The 21634-nt window shown below is 43.2% G+C and overlaps 1 protein-coding gene across 1 annotated transcript; it reads right to left on the bottom strand.

Moving 5' to 3' along the window:
* Positions 1-1219: 1219 nt before the first annotated feature.
* On the bottom strand, positions 1220-19743 carry LOC112228320 (gamma-aminobutyric acid receptor subunit alpha-6). The gene is made up of 10 exons (XM_024393530.2): positions 19389-19743; positions 19120-19247; positions 18588-18655; positions 17553-17773; positions 17000-17082; positions 16759-16902; positions 16236-16388; positions 9913-10166; positions 4773-5026; positions 1220-2163 (listed from the first exon to the last, which is right to left on the bottom strand). Exons 1-10 carry the CDS (start codon positions 19475-19477, stop codon positions 2151-2153), a joined length of 1407 nt encoding a protein of 468 aa, XP_024249298.1. The 5' UTR covers positions 19478-19743; the 3' UTR covers positions 1220-2150.
* Between the last annotated feature and the right edge of the window lie 1891 nt (positions 19744-21634).

Raw genomic sequence — 21634 nt, 5'->3', positions numbered from 1 at the left:
TAAATTAAATGTAAAGATGCCATTTAATGAATAATTGCCAACCACAAACCATTTTAGCATCCTTCCCAGTTCAATCATGACTGATGCAATTACATGAAGAGAAAACATGAACACAAACAGCACAGCACTGACATTATAGAATACATCCATTGATTGAGAGGCTGGCTGTTGCCAGGGAACTATATTTGTATTATCCGTTACGCCGAATAAAGCCAAGTAAAGTTAGCAAGGAAAGAAGATTGTGAATACCTTAAAGTCCAGGGTTTAGTTTGAGGTGGTGGATGCCAACAAATACAGGCCCTGTGATGGCTCTATGACCTGTGTGGAGAGGCCAATGATTTTACTGTCTTCTAAGACAGTGTGTGTGTTTGGTTGTGCGAGTGTGTGTGTTTTGTGTGTGTGTGTGTGTGTGAGTGAGTGAGTATGTGTATATCTGTGTGTGTGTGTGTGTGTGTGTGTGTGTTGTATTTCTACTGATTGTGTGTCTGTAACTGTGAATATTAAACTGTATGTGAGAAACAATGTTCATTGTAACTGTTACGCAGCCCCCCGGGACTGCCACAAAGAAGAAATATCAGCCCACAGAGAGAAGCACGAGATTGAACTGAGTTTTCTCAGTTAGTTAACACTATCGTTTCCTTTTACTGTGGCAGTTGTGATCGAATCAATGCAATATTAGCCACTTTCAAGGCAACATACCGAAACAAAATGAACTACACAGACCAGCGCAGCATAACCAAACAGAGCTGCGGTTGGCCGATATGCAAATAAACCATTGCCATAAATGGATCTGTGCCATTTACGTTGAACTGGACTATGTTAACAGCATGAGCAGTCGTGAGTAGATGAGCTTGTTTTGAGATCAAAGCAAGAGCTGCATGTAGCCACTTGTGTACATTTTGTTCATATCCTTTACTAGTTAGTGAGTTATTAGCCCAGTTATAGATCATTTGTAGTCAGCAATAGGGGAATGATTGTTTCCAACAAGAGCACAAAAGATCATCTTTGAAAAGCAAGTCAGGTAAAGAGCTTTTTTTGTGTTGTATTTTGAGACAGGCTTGAATAAGCTAAGTAGCCAATAGGCAGATTGTAGCATAATTTATCTGATTCTCTGTAATAATGGTATGATAATAATAATGCATTTTATTTTGTAAAGTGGATTCTTGCCACAAACAACAGAACAACATTTTCAGTCACCTCCTTGTCTGAAGGACAAGTGGATAAACATGTTAATGTCAAGCCCTGCATGTTTTTTCAAAAGTCTCATGGAATGTAGGCCTACATTGAACACCACAAATTGGCTTCTACCGTAGGCTAAACGATAGAACAGCTATTTCCATGTTAAAATGTTATAGGATGTATGTTCTCCATAGATTTTGATGGTAGGCCACTCTGGTAGGTCTACATTATGATCAAATAGCCACAGTAGCCTATTTGGCCACTGTTAATTTAAAACGGTACCTTAAAGTGGGTACAGCCTCAGTGTTCACAGTAAATGCGTGCTGGAAATTGCACAGAATTCTCACAATGTTCAATTTTGTACTCAGCAGACCTGAGATTTGCTCAGTGCCTAAAATATTTTGAGGGAACATTGTTGAGGAACCAATAAGATCCCTATGTTCCATGAGATGAGTGAATATAAACCAATGAACCGAAAAATAGAGAAAGATGGCTATGTTGAAATTGGGAGGAGAGAGTCAGTCAGTCAGTACACATTACTCCCCTCAGGTGTGTTCCAGTACTGTCCAGTGTAGACGGTGCCAAGCCGTGTGTCATTTCATACAGACAAAGAGCCTCCACTGCCTCCAGACCTGTGGCAGACACTCAGCTACTTCTTGGAAAGACCCACGGATTCAGGCAGCGACAGGGAAAGGGCATTACACATGGAAGAGAAGTACAAATGCACATTGTCTCTTCAGGGGGGAAGACACAGAGGGATGTGCGAGAGACAAAGAGATTGAATACCTTTCTTAAATAGACTGAGAGACCAAGCTATGAGTGAACATGAGCTCCCAGGTCAAGAGTTGGCAAAGCCCTTCAAATCCTCACACACTGAAATTATGTATGGAGGCAGCATAAAAATAAAATGTGTGTGTGTGTGTGTCCATGTGCGTATGTGATCAGTGAGGGGGCTCACTCCTGCAGGTGGCTCACACGCTGTCCCTGTAAAAGAAAAACAGGAAAGACAAGAAGAAAATGTGAAAAAACCCAGAGAGGTTATAACTACAGTCACATCAAGTGAACAGAGACACTGCTGTGTGTAGTAGAGGGTGTACTGAGGGGGTTGGGAATGTGCGGGGGCAACATGTGACGCATTTTGAAAACAAATAAAGCTCTGCTTTCATCTTGTTAACGCAGGAGGTAGATGGAGTGTGTATTAACATGGCCCAGCAGCCAACCAGCAGTGTGAACTGGCACACTAAAGGGGTTCTAATTTCATTCCCCTCCCAGGGTTGGCATGCAGGGGCCTGCGTATATTTGAATCAATCCCTTGCTCATGGGCTGTCGACAAAGACCTTGCGAAACTAGTCCGCCTCTATAATTTTTTCCCTGGGACACTCTGCCAGCTATTTCACACCTACGCCTCCTCCGTCTATGTGTCAAACCAGGGGATTATTGTGAGCACAGCCTTCCTGAACAGTGTAGTACTGGATTTATTGTCATCAGGAATATCTGTTTCCAGTTTCCTATGGTAGTGTGCATGGACGCTGGTGTGATGTCTTAAATGTAATCATAAACACAACTCTATTGCTCTTTATGGACAACAGTTTTACTGGCCCCCTATATTCTCTGCCTAAAATGCAGTGATTGAATGATCATTACACCAAAGTTATGGCAATGGTCTGTGCTGGAAAATAGGAATTGAGTTAAAAATGACATTTACTGTTTTGATTTATGAGAGACAAGGAGAGAGCTGTTTTTCAAGTCTGGTACTCCAGTGGGCAATAAAGAGGAGAGGACACATAGCAAGACCCAATCCTATTGATTTATACCAACGTGTCCTGTGGCTCTGCTCCTCTAAAGAGCCTTTCTCCCTGCTCCTCTTCTGAGGGACTTGTCTAACAAAAGTGAGGCTACAAGGAGGAATGCACTGATAATGTGATAACTGCATTCAATTAAGTGGCTGGCGTCATCAGAAAAATAGATTTATTTCCCATAAATGAAAAAGGGGGCTTTCAAGAGATGCGAATGACATGTGGGTTAAGATGAATGTACAGCTCCCAGAGCCAGAGGTCAGGTTGGTGGGAGGTAGCACATGGAAAACTATACAGTGTAATGCGGTTGTATAAACAAGGAAGTCGAAAGCTGACAATGGCTTGCACTTGGAGAATGAACCATACATACTATCCTCATATCCTGAGAGCCTGACTTCAATGGCTTGCACTTGGAGAATGAACCACACATACTATCCTCATATCCTGAGAGCCTGACTTCAATGGCTTGCACTTGGAGAATGAACCACACATACTATCCTCATATCCCGAGAGCCTCACTTCAATGGCTCCTCCATTGGTTGTTGTTGTATTTTTGATCACAGTGCTTTCGAGCGCCTCGGCTTTCACTATGCTGCCCGCTGCGTATGTAGCTAACTGCTTGGTCACTTATAGTCCATATCAATGAATAGCAACAGTCAGCAACAAACCCTAGACACTTAGCACCTTTTTTCTATCTAGAACACTAAAGGGTTCTTTGGCTGTCCTCATAGGAGAACCCTTTGAAGAACCCTTTTTGGTTGCAGGTAGAACCATTTTGAGTTCCATGTTGAACTCTTTCTACTCTTTCTTTCTTCTATGAGATTCTACATGGAACAAAAACGGGTTCTCCTATGGAGACAGCCGAAGAACCCTTTTAGAACCCTTTTTTTCTAAGAGTGTAGTCAGCTCTTATCACTGTCATGTAATTGGCCTGAGGCACCTTATTCAGTGAGAAAACACACACATACAAACCTGGTAGGCTATCAGTAAAGCAAAAGAAGATCCAAGTTAATGGCTAGTGTCGAGCCACTGCTGTTCTAAAGCCCTCTGTGTGTGTGGTGTAACGGTAGCGCTGCACACGCTACACTACTCCATCCTGTCAAGTGTCAACCTCTCAGAATCCCATGTTTGATGCATTAGGAATAAAAACGATATGCACAACACATCTTTACTCAACACACACTCCACATGTACAATACCGGGGCCATTTCCTCAACCAGAGTTTACAGTAGTCCCACTATTCATAAACGCAAAAGCACATTCATTTCAATCCATTTGCCCTGACATGAGGCAACTGTTGGGTCTTTAAAGCAGCCCTCTACCATGGCAGCCTGTGGTGTGTAGCATTCAATGATCAATCAGATGCTGTTAGGTGAAAAGAGAGATGAGCGGAAGGTGTCTTAATGCTTCCTACTCAAGTAGGAAATCAATCTCTGACCCAGGAATTTGTGTTTGACAAACCACTCTCAGAAGCCATGAGGAAGCTGGATTCTATGCGATGCCAATATCACTCCATACAGAATGTTTACAGTGTTGTGGCTGATAGATTCAGGTGTCACATAAGAAGTGGGAGTGCCCGTGTGTATGAGTAACGGCTGTGAGAAACTGCAGATATCAATTAGATCTGAACCTGCCACTCTTCCATAATTCATGATCTCCCATTGGCTATTGAACGTCTATGAGGATGAGAACAACCAACTTGATCTTGGTCCAACACATACATACTTTTTTCTCTCAGTACTGGTTCCCCGTGGGAATCGAACCCACAACCCTGGCGTTGCAAGAGCCATGCTTTACCTTGTCATCTCCATGGTGTCCTTAGTGAGATAGACGATCCAGTACACCAGGTTGAAGGCCCCGAACGACAGAGGGAAGAGGATGCGAGAGTACTTGTCTATGATGCTGGTGCCTGTCAGTAAGTTGTTGGACGGCACGGCTGAGCCTTGCTGGAGGAAGGCCTGGGCATTCACTGGAGGGTTAGGGAACACCTCCGCTGGCCTCTCAAAGTGAGGCGTGGAGTTCATCCTCTTCTTCAGCATACTGCTGGCGTCCTGTATAGTACACCAACACAAAGATCGGTGGAGGGGGTGAGTGAGAGAATCTATAGTAAATCTATGACCAGAACGTCAGTAAGTCATTGGAAATTAAGATTAATAAAATAGGAAATGAGTTGTGTTTAATTTTGATAAAACACAGTTTTAATTGAATCCATTTCCCATAACAACACAGTATGTTATATGCACAAAAATCATAAAAGATTAATTCATTGATTAATTGATTAATTAACCAATACACCATTATACATTGAGTGTATAAAACATTAGGAACACCTGCTCTTTCCATGAAAGACTGACCAGGTTAATCCTGACCAGTATGATGCCTTATTGATGTTACTTGTTAAATCCACCTTAAATCAGTGTAGATGAAGGGGAGGAGACAGGTTAAATAAGGATTTTTAAGCTTTCAGACAATTGAGACATGGATTGTGTATGTGTGCAATTCAGAGGGTGAATGGGCAAGACAAAATATTTAAGTGCCTTTGAATGAGGTATCGCAGTTGGTGCCAGGCTCACCGGTTTGTGTCAAGAACTGCAAACGCTGCTGGGTTTTTCACATTCAACAGTTTCACGTGTGTATCAAGAATGGTCCACCACCCAAAATCCATCCAACTTGACACAACTGTTTGAAACATTGGAGTCAAAATGGGCCAGCATCTCTGTGGAATGTTTTTTATGCCTTGTGGAGTCCATGCCCTGACTAATTGAGGCTGTTCTGAGGGCAATAGGGATGCAACTCAATATTAGGAAGGTGTTCTTAATGTTTTGTACACTCAGTGTATATAAGATGCATGGCAAGTTAAGTTCAGCAGAGTGTATGGAGCAGGAACTGAGGCAGGGTTGGAAAGGGTGGAGTGGGTAGCAGGGACTGAGGAAGGATTGGTAGGGGTGGTGTGGGTAGCAGGGACAGAGTGAGGGTTGGTAGGGGTGGTGTGGGTAGCAGGGACAGAGTGAGGGTTGGTAGGGGTGGTGTGGGTAGCAGGGACAGAGTGAGGGTTGGTAGGGGTGGTGTGGGTAGCAGGGACAGAGTGAGGGTTGGTAGGGGTGGTGTGGGTAGCAGGGACAGAGTGAGGGTTGGTAGGGGTGGAGTGGGTAGCAGGGACAGAGTGAGAGTTGGTAGGGGTGGTGTGGGTAGCAGGGACAGAGTGAGGGTTGGTAGGGGTGGTGTGGGTAGCAGGGACAGAGTGAGGGTTGGAAAGGGTGGAGTGGGTAGCAGGGACAGAGTGAGGGTTGGTAGGGGTGGTGTGGGTAGCAGGGACAGAGTGAGGGTTGGTAGGGGTGGTGTGGGTAGTAGGGACAGAGTGAGGGTTGGTAGGGGTGGTGTGGGTAGCAGGGACAGAGTGAGGGTTGGTAGGGGTGGTGTGGGTAGCAGGGACAGAGTGAGGGTTGGTAGGGGTGGTGTGGGTAGCAGGGACAGAGTGAGGGTTGGTAGGGGTGGTGTGGGTAGCAGGGACAGAGTGAGGGTTGGTAGGGGTGGAGTGGGTAGCAGGGACAGAGTGAGGGTTGGTAGGGGTGGTGTGGGTAGCAGGGACAGAGTGAGGGTTGGTAGGGGTGGTGTGGGTAGCAGGGACAGAGTGAGGGTTGGAAAGGGTGGAGTGGGTAGCAGGGACAGAGTGAGGGTTGGTAGGGGTGGTGTGGGTAGCAGGGACAGAGCGAGGGTTGGTAGGGGTGGTGTGGGTAGCAGGGACAGAGTGAGGGTTGGTAGGGGTGGTGTGGGTAGCAGGGACAGAGTGAGGGTTGGTAGGGGTGGTGTGGGTAGCAGGGACAGAGTGAGGGTTGGTAGGGGTGGTGTGGGTAGCAGGGACTGAGGAAGGATTGGTAGGGGTGGTGTGGGTAGCAGGGACTGAGGAAGGATTGGTAGGGGTGGTGTGGGTAGCAGGGACAGAGGAAGGATTGGTAGGGGTGGTGTGGGTAGCAGGGACTGAGGAAGGATTGGTAGGGGTGGTGTGGGTAGCAGGGACAGAGTGAGGGTTGGTAGGGGTGGTGTGGGTAGCAGGGACAGAGTGAGGGTTGGTAGGGGTGGTGTGGGTAGCAGGGACTGAGGAAGGATTGGTAGGGGTGGTGTGGGTAGCAGGGACAGAGTGAGGGTTGGTAGGGGTGGTGTGGGTAGCAGGGACAGAGTGAGGGTTGGTAGGGGTGGAGTGGGAAGCAGGGACTGAGGAAGGATTGGTAGGGGTGGTGTGGGTAGCAGGGACAGAGTGAGGGTTGGTAGGGGTGGTGTGGGTAGCAGGGACAGAGTGAGGGTTGGTAGGGGTGGTGTGGGTAGCAGGGACAGAGTGAGGGTTGGTAGGGGTGGTGTGGGAAGCAGGGACTGAGGAAGGATTGGTAGGGGTGGTGTGGGTAGCAGGGACAGAGTGAGGGTTGGTAGGGGTGGTGTGGGTAGCAGGGACAGAGTGAGGGTTGGTAGGGGTGGTGTGGGTAGCAGGGACAGAGTGAGGGTTGGTAGGGGTGGTGTGGGTAGCAGGGACAGAGTGAGGGTTGGTAGGGGTGGTGTGGGTAGCAGGGACAGAGTGAGGGTTGGTAGGGGTGGTGTGGGAAGCAGGGACTGAGGAAGGATTGGTAGGGGTGGTGTGGGTAGCAGGGACAGAGTGAGGGTTGGTAGGGGTGGTGTGGGTAGCAGGGACAGAGTGAGGGTTGGTAGGGGTGGTGTGGGTAGCAGGGACAGAGTGAGGGTTGGTAGGGGTGGTGTGGGTAGCAGGGACAGAGGGAGGGTTGGTAGGGGTGGTGTGGGTAGCAGGGACAGAGTGAGGGTTGGTAGGGGTGGTATGGGTAGCAGGGATAGAGTGAGGGTTGGTAGGGGTGGTGTGGGTAACAGGGACAGAGTTAGGGTTGGTAGGGGTGGTGTGGGTAGCAGGGACAGAGTGAGGGTTGGTAAGGGTGGGGTGGAGCGGGGGCCATAATTTGACTGGCTTCCATCACAGACCAGGTTGGAGCTGAAAATGTCAGCTGCTGAATGCTGTGCACGTCTGACGGAGGTGAGAAATCATGCAGGGAGCATGTGGCTTTAATACTGCAGCTATTTCTGAAACGACAGCAGGCTCAAATTCTCTGCTGGCTCTCAGAATCAGAGCAGATTCTTATGCACTGCGTATTACATTGTTTTGCATGCTGCCATAATATATCTAGAGATCATAAAGTGTCAATACCGGTCCCATTGTTTTGGTGATATTGAACATGCAGGATTAATGGTGTGACATTGTTGTAATACACAGGTTATCCTATCAATGTGGCTTGTGTCCTCTCTTTAATCCAATTTTAACAATGGAATTTTAGCATGCTGACATAAGTGTATAATATAAACATCGAGCAAGGAAGAACTGATAGACTCAATGAACTACATTTTATCCAGTCAGCAACCAGACAACCACTAAGCAATATTTATCCAGTCAACAACCTATCAACCATTCAACAACATCTTATCCCGTCATCAAACAGTCAACAACATCTTATCCAGTCAACAACCAGTCAACCATTCAACAACATCTTATCCCGTCATCAAACAGTCAACAACATCTTATCCAGTCAACAACCAGTCAACTACTGCTTTTCCAGTCAATGACCAGTCATAACCATTCAACAACATCTTATCCCGTCATCAAATAGTCAACAACATCTTATCCAGTCAACAACCAGTCAACCATTCAACAACATCTTATCCCGTCATCAAACAGTCAACAACATCTTATCTAGTCTACAACCAGTCAACAACTGCTTTTCCAGTCAATGACCAGTCATAACCAGTCAACAACATCTTATCCAGTCTACAACCAGTCAACAACATCTTATCCAGTCTACAACCAGTCAACCAGTCAACATCTTATCTAGTCTACAACAAGTCAACCAGTCAACATCTTATCCAGTCTACAACCAGTCAACATCTTATCCAGTCTACAACCAGTCAACCAGTCAACATCTTATCCAGTCTACAACCAGTCAACCAGTCAACATCTTATCCAGTCTACAACCAGTCAACCAGTCAACATCTTATCTAGTCTACAACAAGTCAACCAGTCAAAATCTTATCCAGTCTACAACCAGTCAACCAGTCAACATCTTATCCAGTCTACAACCAGTAAACCAGTCAAGATCTTATCCAGTCTACAACCAGTCAACCAGTCAACATCTTATCTAGTCTTCAACCAGTCAACATCTTATCCAGTCTACAACAAGTCAACCAGTCAACATCTTATCCAGTCTACAACCAGTCATAACCAGTCAACATCTTATCCAGTCTACAACCAGTCAACCAGTCAACATCTTATCCAGTCTACAACCAGTCAACATCTTATCCAGTCTACAACCAGTCAACCAGTCAACATCTTATCCAGTCTACAACCAGTCAACCAGTCAACATCTTATCCAGTCTACAACCAGTCAACATCTTATCCAGTCTACAACCAGTCAACCAGTCAACATCTTATCCAGTCTACAACCAGTCAACATCTTATCTAGTCTACAACAAGTCAACCAGTCATAATGAGTCAACAACATATTATCCCGGTCATTAAGATTTGTCTGCTTTTTAAATAGATAGTAATTCAAAATGGTGCAGATGGAGAGATAGAACTCCTCTCAATTGGACTATTTAGTTCATATATTTGGTGCTGCCACCTAATAATAGTTTCTTTCCCACAGAAGCACAAAGCATTGGGCTTGCCTGTCCCCTCTAGGCTTCTTGTGAGCCTGTAATGATCTGCCTGGATATTCCCTTAATCTATTCCTTTCACATAATCTGTGCTCAGGAAGCCACTGGCTGTCTCTTCTCACCAAATCTTCTTGTTGTCACAGACTAGGAGTGGGGGGTGAGAGGGACACAGAGATGAGAGGAAAGGGAAGGGGGGAGGAGTGTAAAACGAGGAGAGAGGGAGGAGGTGGATTACCGAAGAGGACTCCCCGTCGGCCCTCCCGGCCTCTGCTGCCTCCTGGGCTGCCTTAATGGAGGCCGCCTTGCGGAGCTCCCGGTTGGCCTGCAGCGTGGAGAAGTAGTTGACTGCGGCAAACTCAATGAGGGCTGAGAAGACGAAGGCGAAACACACAGCGATGAACCAGTCCATGGCCGTAGCGTAAGAGACTTTGGGCAAAGAGTGGCGGGCGCTGATGCTGAGTGTGGTCATGGTAAGCACTGTGGTAATGCCTGGCATACACAGGGCACATAGAGAAATGTTAGACAGAGATACTGGACATGGCAGCCATTTTGTTTTCTGCATCCCAGAGCCCCAGGGTTGACTGGCTGGGTTTCCAGGGTACCAGCCCATCATCTTGTTGAGTGGTGATTGTCAGGGTGTGGAGTGAAGTGGAGGGGGTTGGAGGGTCAACCATCCAATGGTTTGCGTTAGAGCTGTTGTGCGGGCAGTGTAATGTGGACACACGAGCTTACATGCAAAGGAATAGCTTAAGGGGAAATAGTTAAGGGTCTACTCAAGCATGTCATTTGGCCTGAAAATGGTTATTTCTATGAACCCAATAGTTTAAACCTTATCATACATGTATTATTATTATTTATGTTGTAATTCTCATGACTGAGATCTAACATTACTGAACATTGAGCAACATTTATGTCTTTAGTTCATCGGATTAGACTGTCCCGTTAATATGTAACTGAGGATACTGTAACAACTCAATCAATACCAACCTACAAAATGAAGATTAGTATTGCATTACACAAAATACTCAGGGCCCATTGATCATTTAGATGGTAATTGATGCCATACTTCGCCAAAAGGTTTGTGGGCATGATGTTTAATCTCTAGCCTTCGGAAACAAGTTCACACGTCTAGACATGCACTACTCAACCAATAAACCTGCTCTTCCATTCAGAAATTCATTTGTGTCCAAGTTCAATGCTAAGCACTTTGTATCACACACACTGTCCTTGTAAGATCACTTTATTCGTGATTTGTACACAAGGTCCAACCGAAATGTGACTACTCTGGAACAGTTGTTGAGGGCGGTACCTTGCTCAAGGGCACAACAGCAGGAAATGGAATCTAGAATTCTATAACAGCAACCCTCCTGTTGACAGCTCATTTCTTGACAGATGTTTTCTGTCAGACCCGGGATTTAAACTGGCAACCCTCTAGTTACTGGCTTGCCTCTCTAACCGCTAGGATACCTTCTGCCCACACCTTTGGATGGAGGGTCACCATTGTTTATATACCAAGTTGATTACAATGTCTATCTCTCGGAAACCAAACCAATGTGTTCTGGCATTATTGATAAGTCATGAGACCTGTATAGCATTAAAATAAATGGCCAGTGAAATGTTATAAAGTCCAAATCAATAGTTCAGCCATATTTGAAGTGTATTCACTTTATCAATAGTGAATCATACAGTGTAATGAAAGTAGCACAGTGTACACCCAAAATAATCTATTGATCCTGAGAGGCAGCAACCAAAAGCTTGGCTTAGTTTACTCTCTCACAGCTTAGCCTTAGCATCATTGAGTGCAAACACAAGAGCGGTACAGATGTAGGATCTTAATTTGAACCAGGTTGCTACAGCAGGAAAATAATCCTGCCACAACAGGAAATGTGAATTATTATGTGGATTGTAATTAATGGACATTTTTATTGGGATTGACATATTTTTCGTAAGGGAAAATCATGTCAGAGATTTCTGATCCAACGTCAGAAGCCTTTTTACAAATGTTACATTTCCTGCATTGCAGAAAAGTTATCTTGTAACAGCGTGAGCAAATTAAGATCCAACATCTGAAGGGCCTGTTGTAATGAAGTATGTTCCTAACAAGCTTGCCTAAAACAACTAAAAGTCAGGTCACTTAGGCATGCTATTTGGAAACATCCTATCATTTGTCTTGATTTGTGCATGCAACTATGCTAATACTAAGCATTAGCTGAGGAAACTAAGCCATGCTTTTGGTTGCCGACTCTCAAGATCAATAGATTATTTGCTAGTTATCCATCTAAATGAGGTCAACTTTTCTTTTGGGTCAACTTTTACTGTTCCTGTTACATCTAGGACACAAATCCATTTGAATTTCTGACTTCCTTACAAGCCAAGGAAGGTTAGAGGAGGAGATAAAGTTTGTCATACCATCCACCGTGTTTACTGGTCATGGGATGGGCTGTTTTTAGTGATGATGATGATAATGGTTTCAGAGCAGCACAACTTGCATGGGTTAGAGTTAGACACATGGTAATGAATGGGATATGGGTTGGAATGAGTTGCCCGGGTAGTGTAGTTTCCTCTCAGGGAGACAATAATGGCTGGGCTGCGAGCAGGCCTGGAATGAGCAGGAGCGGCCAGTAATGATGATGATGAGGAGGGACACAGATGAAATTGACAAAGGCTTACACGGAACAAGTTTACAGGGAAATAGAGCAATATAAGTCCCAATCCTGGATAATGAAGAGAGTACGTAGAAAAGCTGTACTGTTCACTGATTATATGAAGCAATTTAGTGTGCTATACAGCTGATATAATGTACATTTCTGAAACACTTTCTACTGGTATAAGGCTCATTGGACTGCCAAGTGACTATACAGACAGGAATCTCCAGATGTACAAGATTTCACACGACCATTCTATCTCATCATAACACAGGGAAGAGACTGCAAATATTGTTAGACTAGCAAATGTTTTCATAAACTACTGCACCTGTACAGTATATTGATATAAATCGATAGGGAACCTCAATCTGCACAACCTTTTCCACAATGGAGATGCTTATTTCAAGTGGATCACTGCAAGTTATGTTTCGAGGGAGTACAAATAAATTGCCATTGATTGAGAGTGTTAAGTAATACTATGGTCAGGTTCATCTGAGGCAGGGCTACTACGGACATTGATTGGCTGCATAACAACAACAATAACAACAATAACAACAATAGGCAATGTAGTTGAGCCTGAATCTGTTACAGTTAACGTGACAACAGTTATCTAAGCAATGAATAACATTGTGGAGATTTGAAATGCAAACAGACCCATGGATACAAGGTGTGTTATATACAACCACGGTAATACATCTCTCACATGTATTCAAAGTATGTTTTACTCTCTGGGCTCACACTAAAGACCCTTACAAGACATGAATAATTTACAAAAGGGACATGCTCTATTATGGTCCATTAACAAGGTACAGATATAATTTCACTGAGATCGTTTTCATCAAGCTAAAACAGTTGGAAAGAAAAGGGTCATTGACCACTGGTCTGCTATGCTCTTGTCAATTTACACAGTTCATTTGCACAGGGGAACATGTAGATAATTTAAGTGGATAATGTAATAATGTTTCAATACATTTAAGTGCTGCTTCAGCTCTGAAAGACAGTTACCAACTCTCCATGAAGCTAGATACAGTCCCAACTCTCCATGAAGCTAGATACAGTCCCAACTCTCCATGAAGCTAGATACAGTCCCAACTCTCCATGAAGCTAGATACAGTACCAACTCTCCATGAAGCTAGATACAGTACCAACTCTCCATGAAGCTAGATACAGTACCAACTCTCCATGAAGCTAGATACAGTACCAACTCTCCATGAAGCTAGATACAGTCCCAACTCTCCATGAAGCTAGATACAGTACCAACTCTCCATGAAGCTAGATACAGTCCCAACTCTCCATGAAGCTAGATACAGTACCAACTCTCCATGAAGCTAGATACAGTACCAACTCTCCATGAAGCTAGATACAGTACCAACTCTCCATGAAGCTAGATACAGTACCAACTCTCCATGAAGCTAGTCCCAACTCTCCATGAAGCAGAACCAACTCTCCATGAAGCTAGATACAGTCCCAACTCTCCATGAAGCTAGATACAGAACCAACTCTCCATGAAGCTAGATACAGTACCAACTCTCCATGAAGCTAGATACAGTACCAACTCTCCATGAAGCTAGATACAGTACCAACTCTCCATGAAGCTAGATACAGTACCAACTCTCCATGAAGCTAGATACAGTACCAACTCTCCATGAAGCTAGATACAGTACCAACTCTCCATGAAGCTAGATACAGTACCAACTCTCCATGAAGCTAGATACAGTACCAACTCTCCATGAAGCTAGATACAGTACCAACTCTCCATGAAGCTAGATACAGTACCAACTCTCCATGAAGCTAGATACAGTAGATACCCAACTCTCCATGAAGCTAGATACAGTACCAACTCTCCATGAAGCTAGATACAGTACCAACTCTCCATGAAGCTAGATACAGTACCAACTCTCCATGAAGCTAGATACAGTACCAACTCTCCATGAAGCTAGATACAGTCCCAACTCTCCATGAAGCTAGATACAGTCCCAACTCTCCATGAAGCTAGATACAGTACCAACTCTCCATGAAGCTAGATACAGTACCAACTCTCCATGAAGCTAGATACAGTACCAACTCTCCATGAAGCTAGATACAGTACCAACTCTCCATGAAGCTAGATACAGTACCAACTCTCCATGAAGCTAGATACAGTACCAACTCTCCATGAAGCTAGATACAGTCCCAGCTCTCCATGAAGCTAGATACAGTACCAACTCTCCATGAAGCTAGATACAGTACCAACTCTCCATGAAGCTAGATACAGTACCAACTCTCCATGAAGCTAGCTACAGTACCAACTCTCCATAAAAAACCCACAATTGTCAAACTCAAGCACTTGTTAAATGATCACACACTGGGAAAGAAGGGTATGGGAGAAATCGTGTCAGGAAAAAAAGCAGAGGAGGCGAGAGAAAGAGAGAGAGGGAGGAGGATGAGGAGGAGGAGGAAATGAAGGATAAAGACAGGAGAAAGAAACGAAGAGCTTGAGGCATCTGTGTGCTTTTAAAGGCAAAAAGCAAGGTACAAATTAGGCCCACTCAATTAAGTCTGTGAGACTTCAGCTCTGGAGACTTTCAGCTCTTAGAAAGCCAGCATGCGAAGCTGCACACAACAACAATGCCTAATGTGCTTGAACCCTGATGGAGTGCTTCTACATAGCTCTCTGTCTCTCTCTTTCTCTGTCTGCACTTGTCAGTGCATTACCACAACTTATTTAGCTACTGGCTTCTCGCTGTGCCCCATATTACTGTTGTGTCACCAGCAAAGCATTAAAATACATTGTATTTACAGAAGCAATTTACAATCTCTTAATCATAGAATTTCTTTAAGAATTGTTTTTAAAAAAACATGTAAACTGTGAAGATAAAGCCTGTCATTCATGGGTTTGGGGAAAATCCAATATGTTGAATGCAACAGCCTCATAAAGGACACACAATGCTCACACTGAAAACACTCCAATATCTCCACAGCGTTTTACTCCCGCTACCATGCCAAATGAAAGCAGCAGGATGTGGGAGGTTAATGACTTTCTGCATATGTGCGTCTCACATTGGGCCTAACTTGAACGCGTACTAATGATTGGTATCTTTTTCCTCAGTGTGGGCTTGTCAAAATGCTGACAAGTTCCCAAACAGAGCCATAATCTACAAAGGCCAGCAGCCGCTACTCCTGCACACAAAAATGTAGCTGAGGAAATTTAAATTGAAAATCAAAAGGATGGCAAATGAAACTTAAGAGCGCTCTGCTCCTGAGGCTAGATGCTGAAGCAAGTGTAGCATGATGTAATGGGAACAACCGGAACCTGCAACTCCTCAGAACAAGTTCAAGTAAACAACATCCCCCTGCTCTCTGCCCGGTATGAATGATTTCAGAAAAGGAGTTTTTACTATTAATTCAGATCCAATTGGGAGGGAATAGAGATAAGAGGTAGAAGACATAAGATATACCATGTGACTGTGCTACCTATGTCCTCTAGTACCACTCTACATAATGCAAACCATTACCATGTCCTGCCAAGAAAACACATCACATTCAAATACTGAAGTACAACATCTTCACCAAATGTACATAAAAGTATACAGAATAGATCATGTTATGAGTGATGAAACTGTGTTATCCAAGGTTAGTTGTTTTGTTATCTTAAAGAGGCTCTATTGGTGAAAAAAACTGTTGTTTGTGAACTAACACTTGCACGCCCCCCTCGCTGATAGCTATTCCATTGAGGAACAATGAACTTCCTATCGTAGTGCTATGTTGTTGTCCAACCTAGCTAATTGACTAAAATGTACAATGTAAATGTAAATATCACTTTAAGGGATATTTAAGGGAACAACTTATATTGGGACTTGTAGGGGTTACATTGTAACGTAAGCATGGTGGACAAGACAATGGAGTTAATGGTGGAGATCAGGAGGAGGCCTACCGAATACAGTTCGTGCAGGAACCGATTCCTTATTGATCCAAAAAGAGACCTGAGCCAGGATCACGGTCATGATACAAGGGATGTATGTCTGAATCAAGAAGAAGCCCATCTTCCTTTGCAGGTGGAAGTGAACAGTCATGACTACATATTCACCTGTCAGAAAACAAATGGAATACTGTATGTGGGCACAGAGAGTTTCGAACAGACACGTTGGTAAATCAGCATTTCACAGAGCACAAAACTTATTTGTGCTACAGAAAACAGATGAGACAGTGAACTTCTCAGGGAGACCTTGTACATGCAGTACATGCATACTCTAGCACATGTCAAATGCTGCATTTTGAATGTGTACTAAACAAGCATAGATTCAAATGAAAATGTCATTTAGAAATAAAAAAAATGACTGATTGAAATCTTCATTCAAAGCCATAGGCATACGGTATGCATACTGTTAGCATGGTTATTTTTTAAGCTTATTTCTTTAAGCATTACTAAAGCGTTAAGTGAATGAATCTATTCTTACCAGTGTTGGATTTTAACCTCTCACTGGACACTGTCTGTCCTATCAGATCGTACTGTAGTAAGCTGGAGGACTCCTCTGGGACTTCCACAGAGAACAGTGGTCCTTTTTTCCATGTGTACACAATTTCACTCATAGGGTAGGCATCTGGACAGCAAAAATAAAGATAACGTAGTCACTCTGTAATCACCAGCTAGTCTGGTGGAACCATCTGTCTGACTGAGGTTTATGAAAGACAACTTACAGCTACCAAACTTGAGAGGACAGGCATGGCCATCCATGGGGAAGTTCATCAGTCTCATGGGACACTCTGCGTTTATCGTCAATCTGCAATGGAATGGCAAAACCTTATGACAAACCTTACGTACAGTAGTAATGGTCACCTATGATCATCTACTACTGATCACGTACCAGGCCAAACCGTCTTCTGAAAACAAAGCAATACTGATAGACATATGCCTGGGTAAGTTGACGTGTATCGCACAAATATCTTAACCAGGGCTCTCCAACCCTGTTCCTGGAGAGCAACCGACCTGTATGTTTCGCTCCAAGACAGGCAGTAACTAACCTGATTCAGTTTATCAACCAGCTAATTATTAGAATCAGGTGCGCTAGATTAGGTTTGGATCGAAAACCTACAGGACGGTAGCTCTCCAGGAACGTGGTTGGAGAATGCCGGGCACTAAACCATAGCCATGACTGTGTTTGTATGATACTCAGATAGATGTCCGGTAGAACACAGACTACTGTCCTACACAGGTCTGTTTTGGACCTGGATGGCTGTGACTCAGTAGTACCTCATAGTGTAGAGGATAGTTCCGTTCTGCATGATGCGGAACAGCTTGTTGGGAGTGGTCATGTTGTGAGAGATGGACCTCTTGCCGTTCCGGAAGAATGTGTCTGGTGTCCAGATCTTGCTGACCATGAGGTTGTTGAGACGCAGAATCTCGATGGGGCCCTCGAATTTCAACCTCTCGTCAATCCACGTTTGACGGAAAAATACATCCATGGTGTACTCCTACAACATCGCAGTTTGGAAATCAGCAATCAACTCATATGATAATAATGACATTGCTGTACAGTACAGTACATAGCCTACAGTACATAGCCTACAGTACATCAGTGACCTCATTTATGTGAATGAAATGTCGATAATAAGTACGATTATTGTATTAAATATTTTAAAGTCTTCCTTGCATGTTGTTTTTGATCTGTTGAAGTACTGTGCAGGTCCATATTTCTCAACTTCTCCACTAAGAAATACTGACTGTATTTCATTACAGGTTACAATAATTATCCAAATTCTAACCCAACAGTATTGATTTACTTTGTTTTCTTGAATTCTTGATGTGTTCAGCTTTTAGCTGCCATATATAATGAAACAAAACTCAATGGATAATGGCTGTTTCAATCCAGGAATACTTTTAGTTCAAATGGATTTCTTTACAGCTCTGGTCTTATCTATACTGCCTATGGAGTGGCTACTAGTGGATCACATGGTACCAGAAGTGGGTTTTAGATGCTGTGAAATATAATATAGTGTGTAATGGAAATCAAACGCTCAGCCGGCTCGGGACCCTCACTGACAGGGATTGTCAACCAGATTAAAATCCCTAAGCTGCACTAATGACATCCTGCCTAGAATAATGAAGGCTGGTAGGAATATGACTTGAGGCTGTGGACGGACATGCTAGGACTGGGTGCACCAAGCAATTATTCTGTCCTGTCTGCACTAACACAAGTATGTGTTATTGAAATATAAATAAATGCCAACACTCTGGAGTTTTGTGTTATATAAGTGGACTGGATAAAGTAGTAATGAGGCCACATACCATCTCAACATCTGACACTGGACCAAAGCTTGTGACAAAGATGTCTGTTTTGACCTCAGTAACTGGACCTACAAAGATAAATGTTGTTTTGACATAAGACATAAATAAACACAGCTCTTCACTCTAAAAACAAATGGATGATGGTGAGATATTGACAGGATAAAAACGATGTTACTGTTAATTATATCACTTTTCTAGTTTACAGTTACTTGACCTGTAGTTGTTGGCTATTACAAGTCAGCACAATAACATCCCTTAGTAGGATTGGAAATTAGCAATTTGTGAGAAAGAAACCCTGTGGTCAGTGGGTTATATGAATTGCCTGGACACTCGATGTCACAAATTCGACAGTTATATTAATGACACTAAAAGCAGCTTCCAACGATGGGACAGTGACCAAGAATTAAGCTCTATCTGGAACATGGGCGCCTCACTACTGTGGAAAGGAAAACTTTATTAACTACGTGAGTAGAATTGAATTTCACACATTATCAAACTACCTGTTAGAAGTATTAAATATGTATTACTGTACCTCCAAATCCAGGTCGCAGTCTGTTGTCATATCCATCTAGTAATCTATCCAATACACGCGTGATGTTATCCAAATAGATATTCTCAGTTTGCGTTGATTTCACATGATTTCCCCAAACATTGCTCACACTGTAGACAAAGTGCATATTCATTATCTGGTGGCTTATTCTACTCAATACAACTTGTTACTGCATCAAAGTTGCATAGTGTACATTTATCAACATTCTAGCAATCGTAAAGTCGGGGGGAAATTAGTTCACTTGTACTCACCAGGACAGAAAAAAACAATTGAAAACGAAAGCCATGCCTCGTAAACACTCCACAGCCACAAAGCCGTGGTCAACTGTTGTAATTTCCATATTCCATCATTTAAAATCGAACAAAACGCTGATCACACGGCTTAGTCTAAAAACGAGAAGGCTTTTGCGCCAGTCCTACTCGACTTCCCCAGTGCGGCTGCGCCTCATCTGACTCGCTCAGTAGAAAAACTAAAGAGTTTTAAGAGACTGAAGAAGAGCAGGCACGGAGGGCATTGACAATAATCGAATAAGGCATTATGGGAGATAAGAACGAAGAAATCCACTGATAGTTTTGGCAGGGAATCAGTTTGGACCCGTTTGGAGATTTGGAAAAGGCTCAAATATCCTCCTGGAAGAGATTGCACCAGAGATGGTTTCAATTTCTGAGGTGGAGAGCATTTTACAGATCATAATTCCTAATAAAGTTGAGGAGATAACAGCATCACTCCATTATTGCATGTTGGACTTGGTCATGTCCAACTTAGCTGTTTCCATTAGCTGTGTCCATTACAGTCTGTTTACACGTGCTGTCCTTCACATCTCCTGCACATCAGCATGTGGGTTAACAAATAGAAAACAAATAAAACAGATACACCTTGGATGGTGTATGTGATTGTGCTGTTGGTGGTGGTGGTGGTGGTGGTGTTGGCAAGGCAGGAGTGGGAGGGGGTTTGCTGCCTTGCTCCAAGCTTTCACTGACCTGGAGTGACATTGTCAAAGTCAGTTCATTTTCGATTTGGCACAAATGTGACTGTTACCACAAAAGTATTGCTTGTGTTACACCACTAAGATATAATCACAGTTGTATGGACAGATCTTTTCTGATAAGTACAGTAACTGTAGGTCTAGTTCTAAATGAGAAATAAAGCACTACTTAATTTAGCACAAAGGCAAATGTGAGAGCAAAGTGATTAGTGCAGTTAAATATTATATGCTGTTTAGTTCAGGTAAGTTCTCTGCCACAAGATCTACTCTGAGTTTTGGTTCAAGCATTTGATTAATCTTATCTTCTATCTTGTTAATCTGTACAGAACATGGCACACTATATTTTATTGTTAAACTCGTCTTATCCATTAAGGGTATAACATTCCACATATGTATAATTTATCTAAAGCATGTTTTCTTTAAAAGCCTTAAAAGAGTTATACATGAGTTATGCAATGAAATCCCACTATCCTGGTCTCATTGTACTCAATATGTAACTTATATAATGTTGTTGATGCACTTTGAACAGTGTACACCCACCTCCTTTAAGATGTGGTGCAGTGTGTAATGCTGTGTCTATGTGGACATTGGAAAAATGTGTTAAACCGCAGCAGTCAAGAGAATAGGCATGATAAAATATGTGTTTGTATGTATGACAATGATATAGTTGTTTTATTTATAGTAAGAGGCCTGGAGACTTATATTAGCTCCCTAAGCTAATGCCTTGGTTTAAGTCTTGCGGGCTAAGAGAGTGTTGGGGGGGCAGGAGATCTGTGTTTGACCCCAATCACTTACAGCAGCACACTAATCATAGTAAAAGCTTGGGCCCGAGTCCAGTATGTAGAGAGTTGGGTCAATGTGATTTCTGCATTATGATGCATTTACATGACACTACGACATTCTATGGCAGCCATGTTAACTCCACATTAACATTACATGGGTGACATTTAAACAATGCTATGTAACTGAATGTCTAGAATCAAAACAATGTTCACAATTCCAAAAATAAGCCTAATTCTCTAAATATATGACATGGGTCACATGGTCAGCTAAATCTCCTGGCCCTGATAATACTAAAAGCAGCACTGATAGTTGTAGAGGCCATAGTGATAGTAACATAAGCAAGGGCAGCGGTTGAATCAACATTATATTAAACATTACTGCATAATATGATTCACTTAGCATTAATGGAAGCCATTCTCTGAGCCAAGGTGCCTCTTAGGAAGGGAGCTTATTTCCGATTTCATTGGTGTGAATCTGCTTGTCATGCTATGTACTGCCACTATTGAAATGACACAGGGCCATAATCCACATCCATGACAATAAAGTTTAAGCACCATGAAATGGGCACAGCATTATTAATTAAGGAGCGTGAGGACCATGATCAATTTAGCAGAGGTTTCAACCACAGACCATTAAGGAGCGTGAGGACCATGGTCAATAAAGCAGAGGTTTCAACCACAGATCATTAAGGAGAGTGAGGACCATGGTCAATTCAGCAGAGGCTTCAAC

Source organism: Oncorhynchus tshawytscha, linkage group LG30, assembly GCF_018296145.1.
Source record: "Oncorhynchus tshawytscha isolate Ot180627B linkage group LG30, Otsh_v2.0, whole genome shotgun sequence".
NCBI classification, from domain to species: domain Eukaryota; kingdom Metazoa; phylum Chordata; class Actinopteri; order Salmoniformes; family Salmonidae; genus Oncorhynchus; species Oncorhynchus tshawytscha.
Note: the sequence above shows the minus strand (reverse complement) of the source record. Positions and strands in the feature narration are given on the sequence as shown.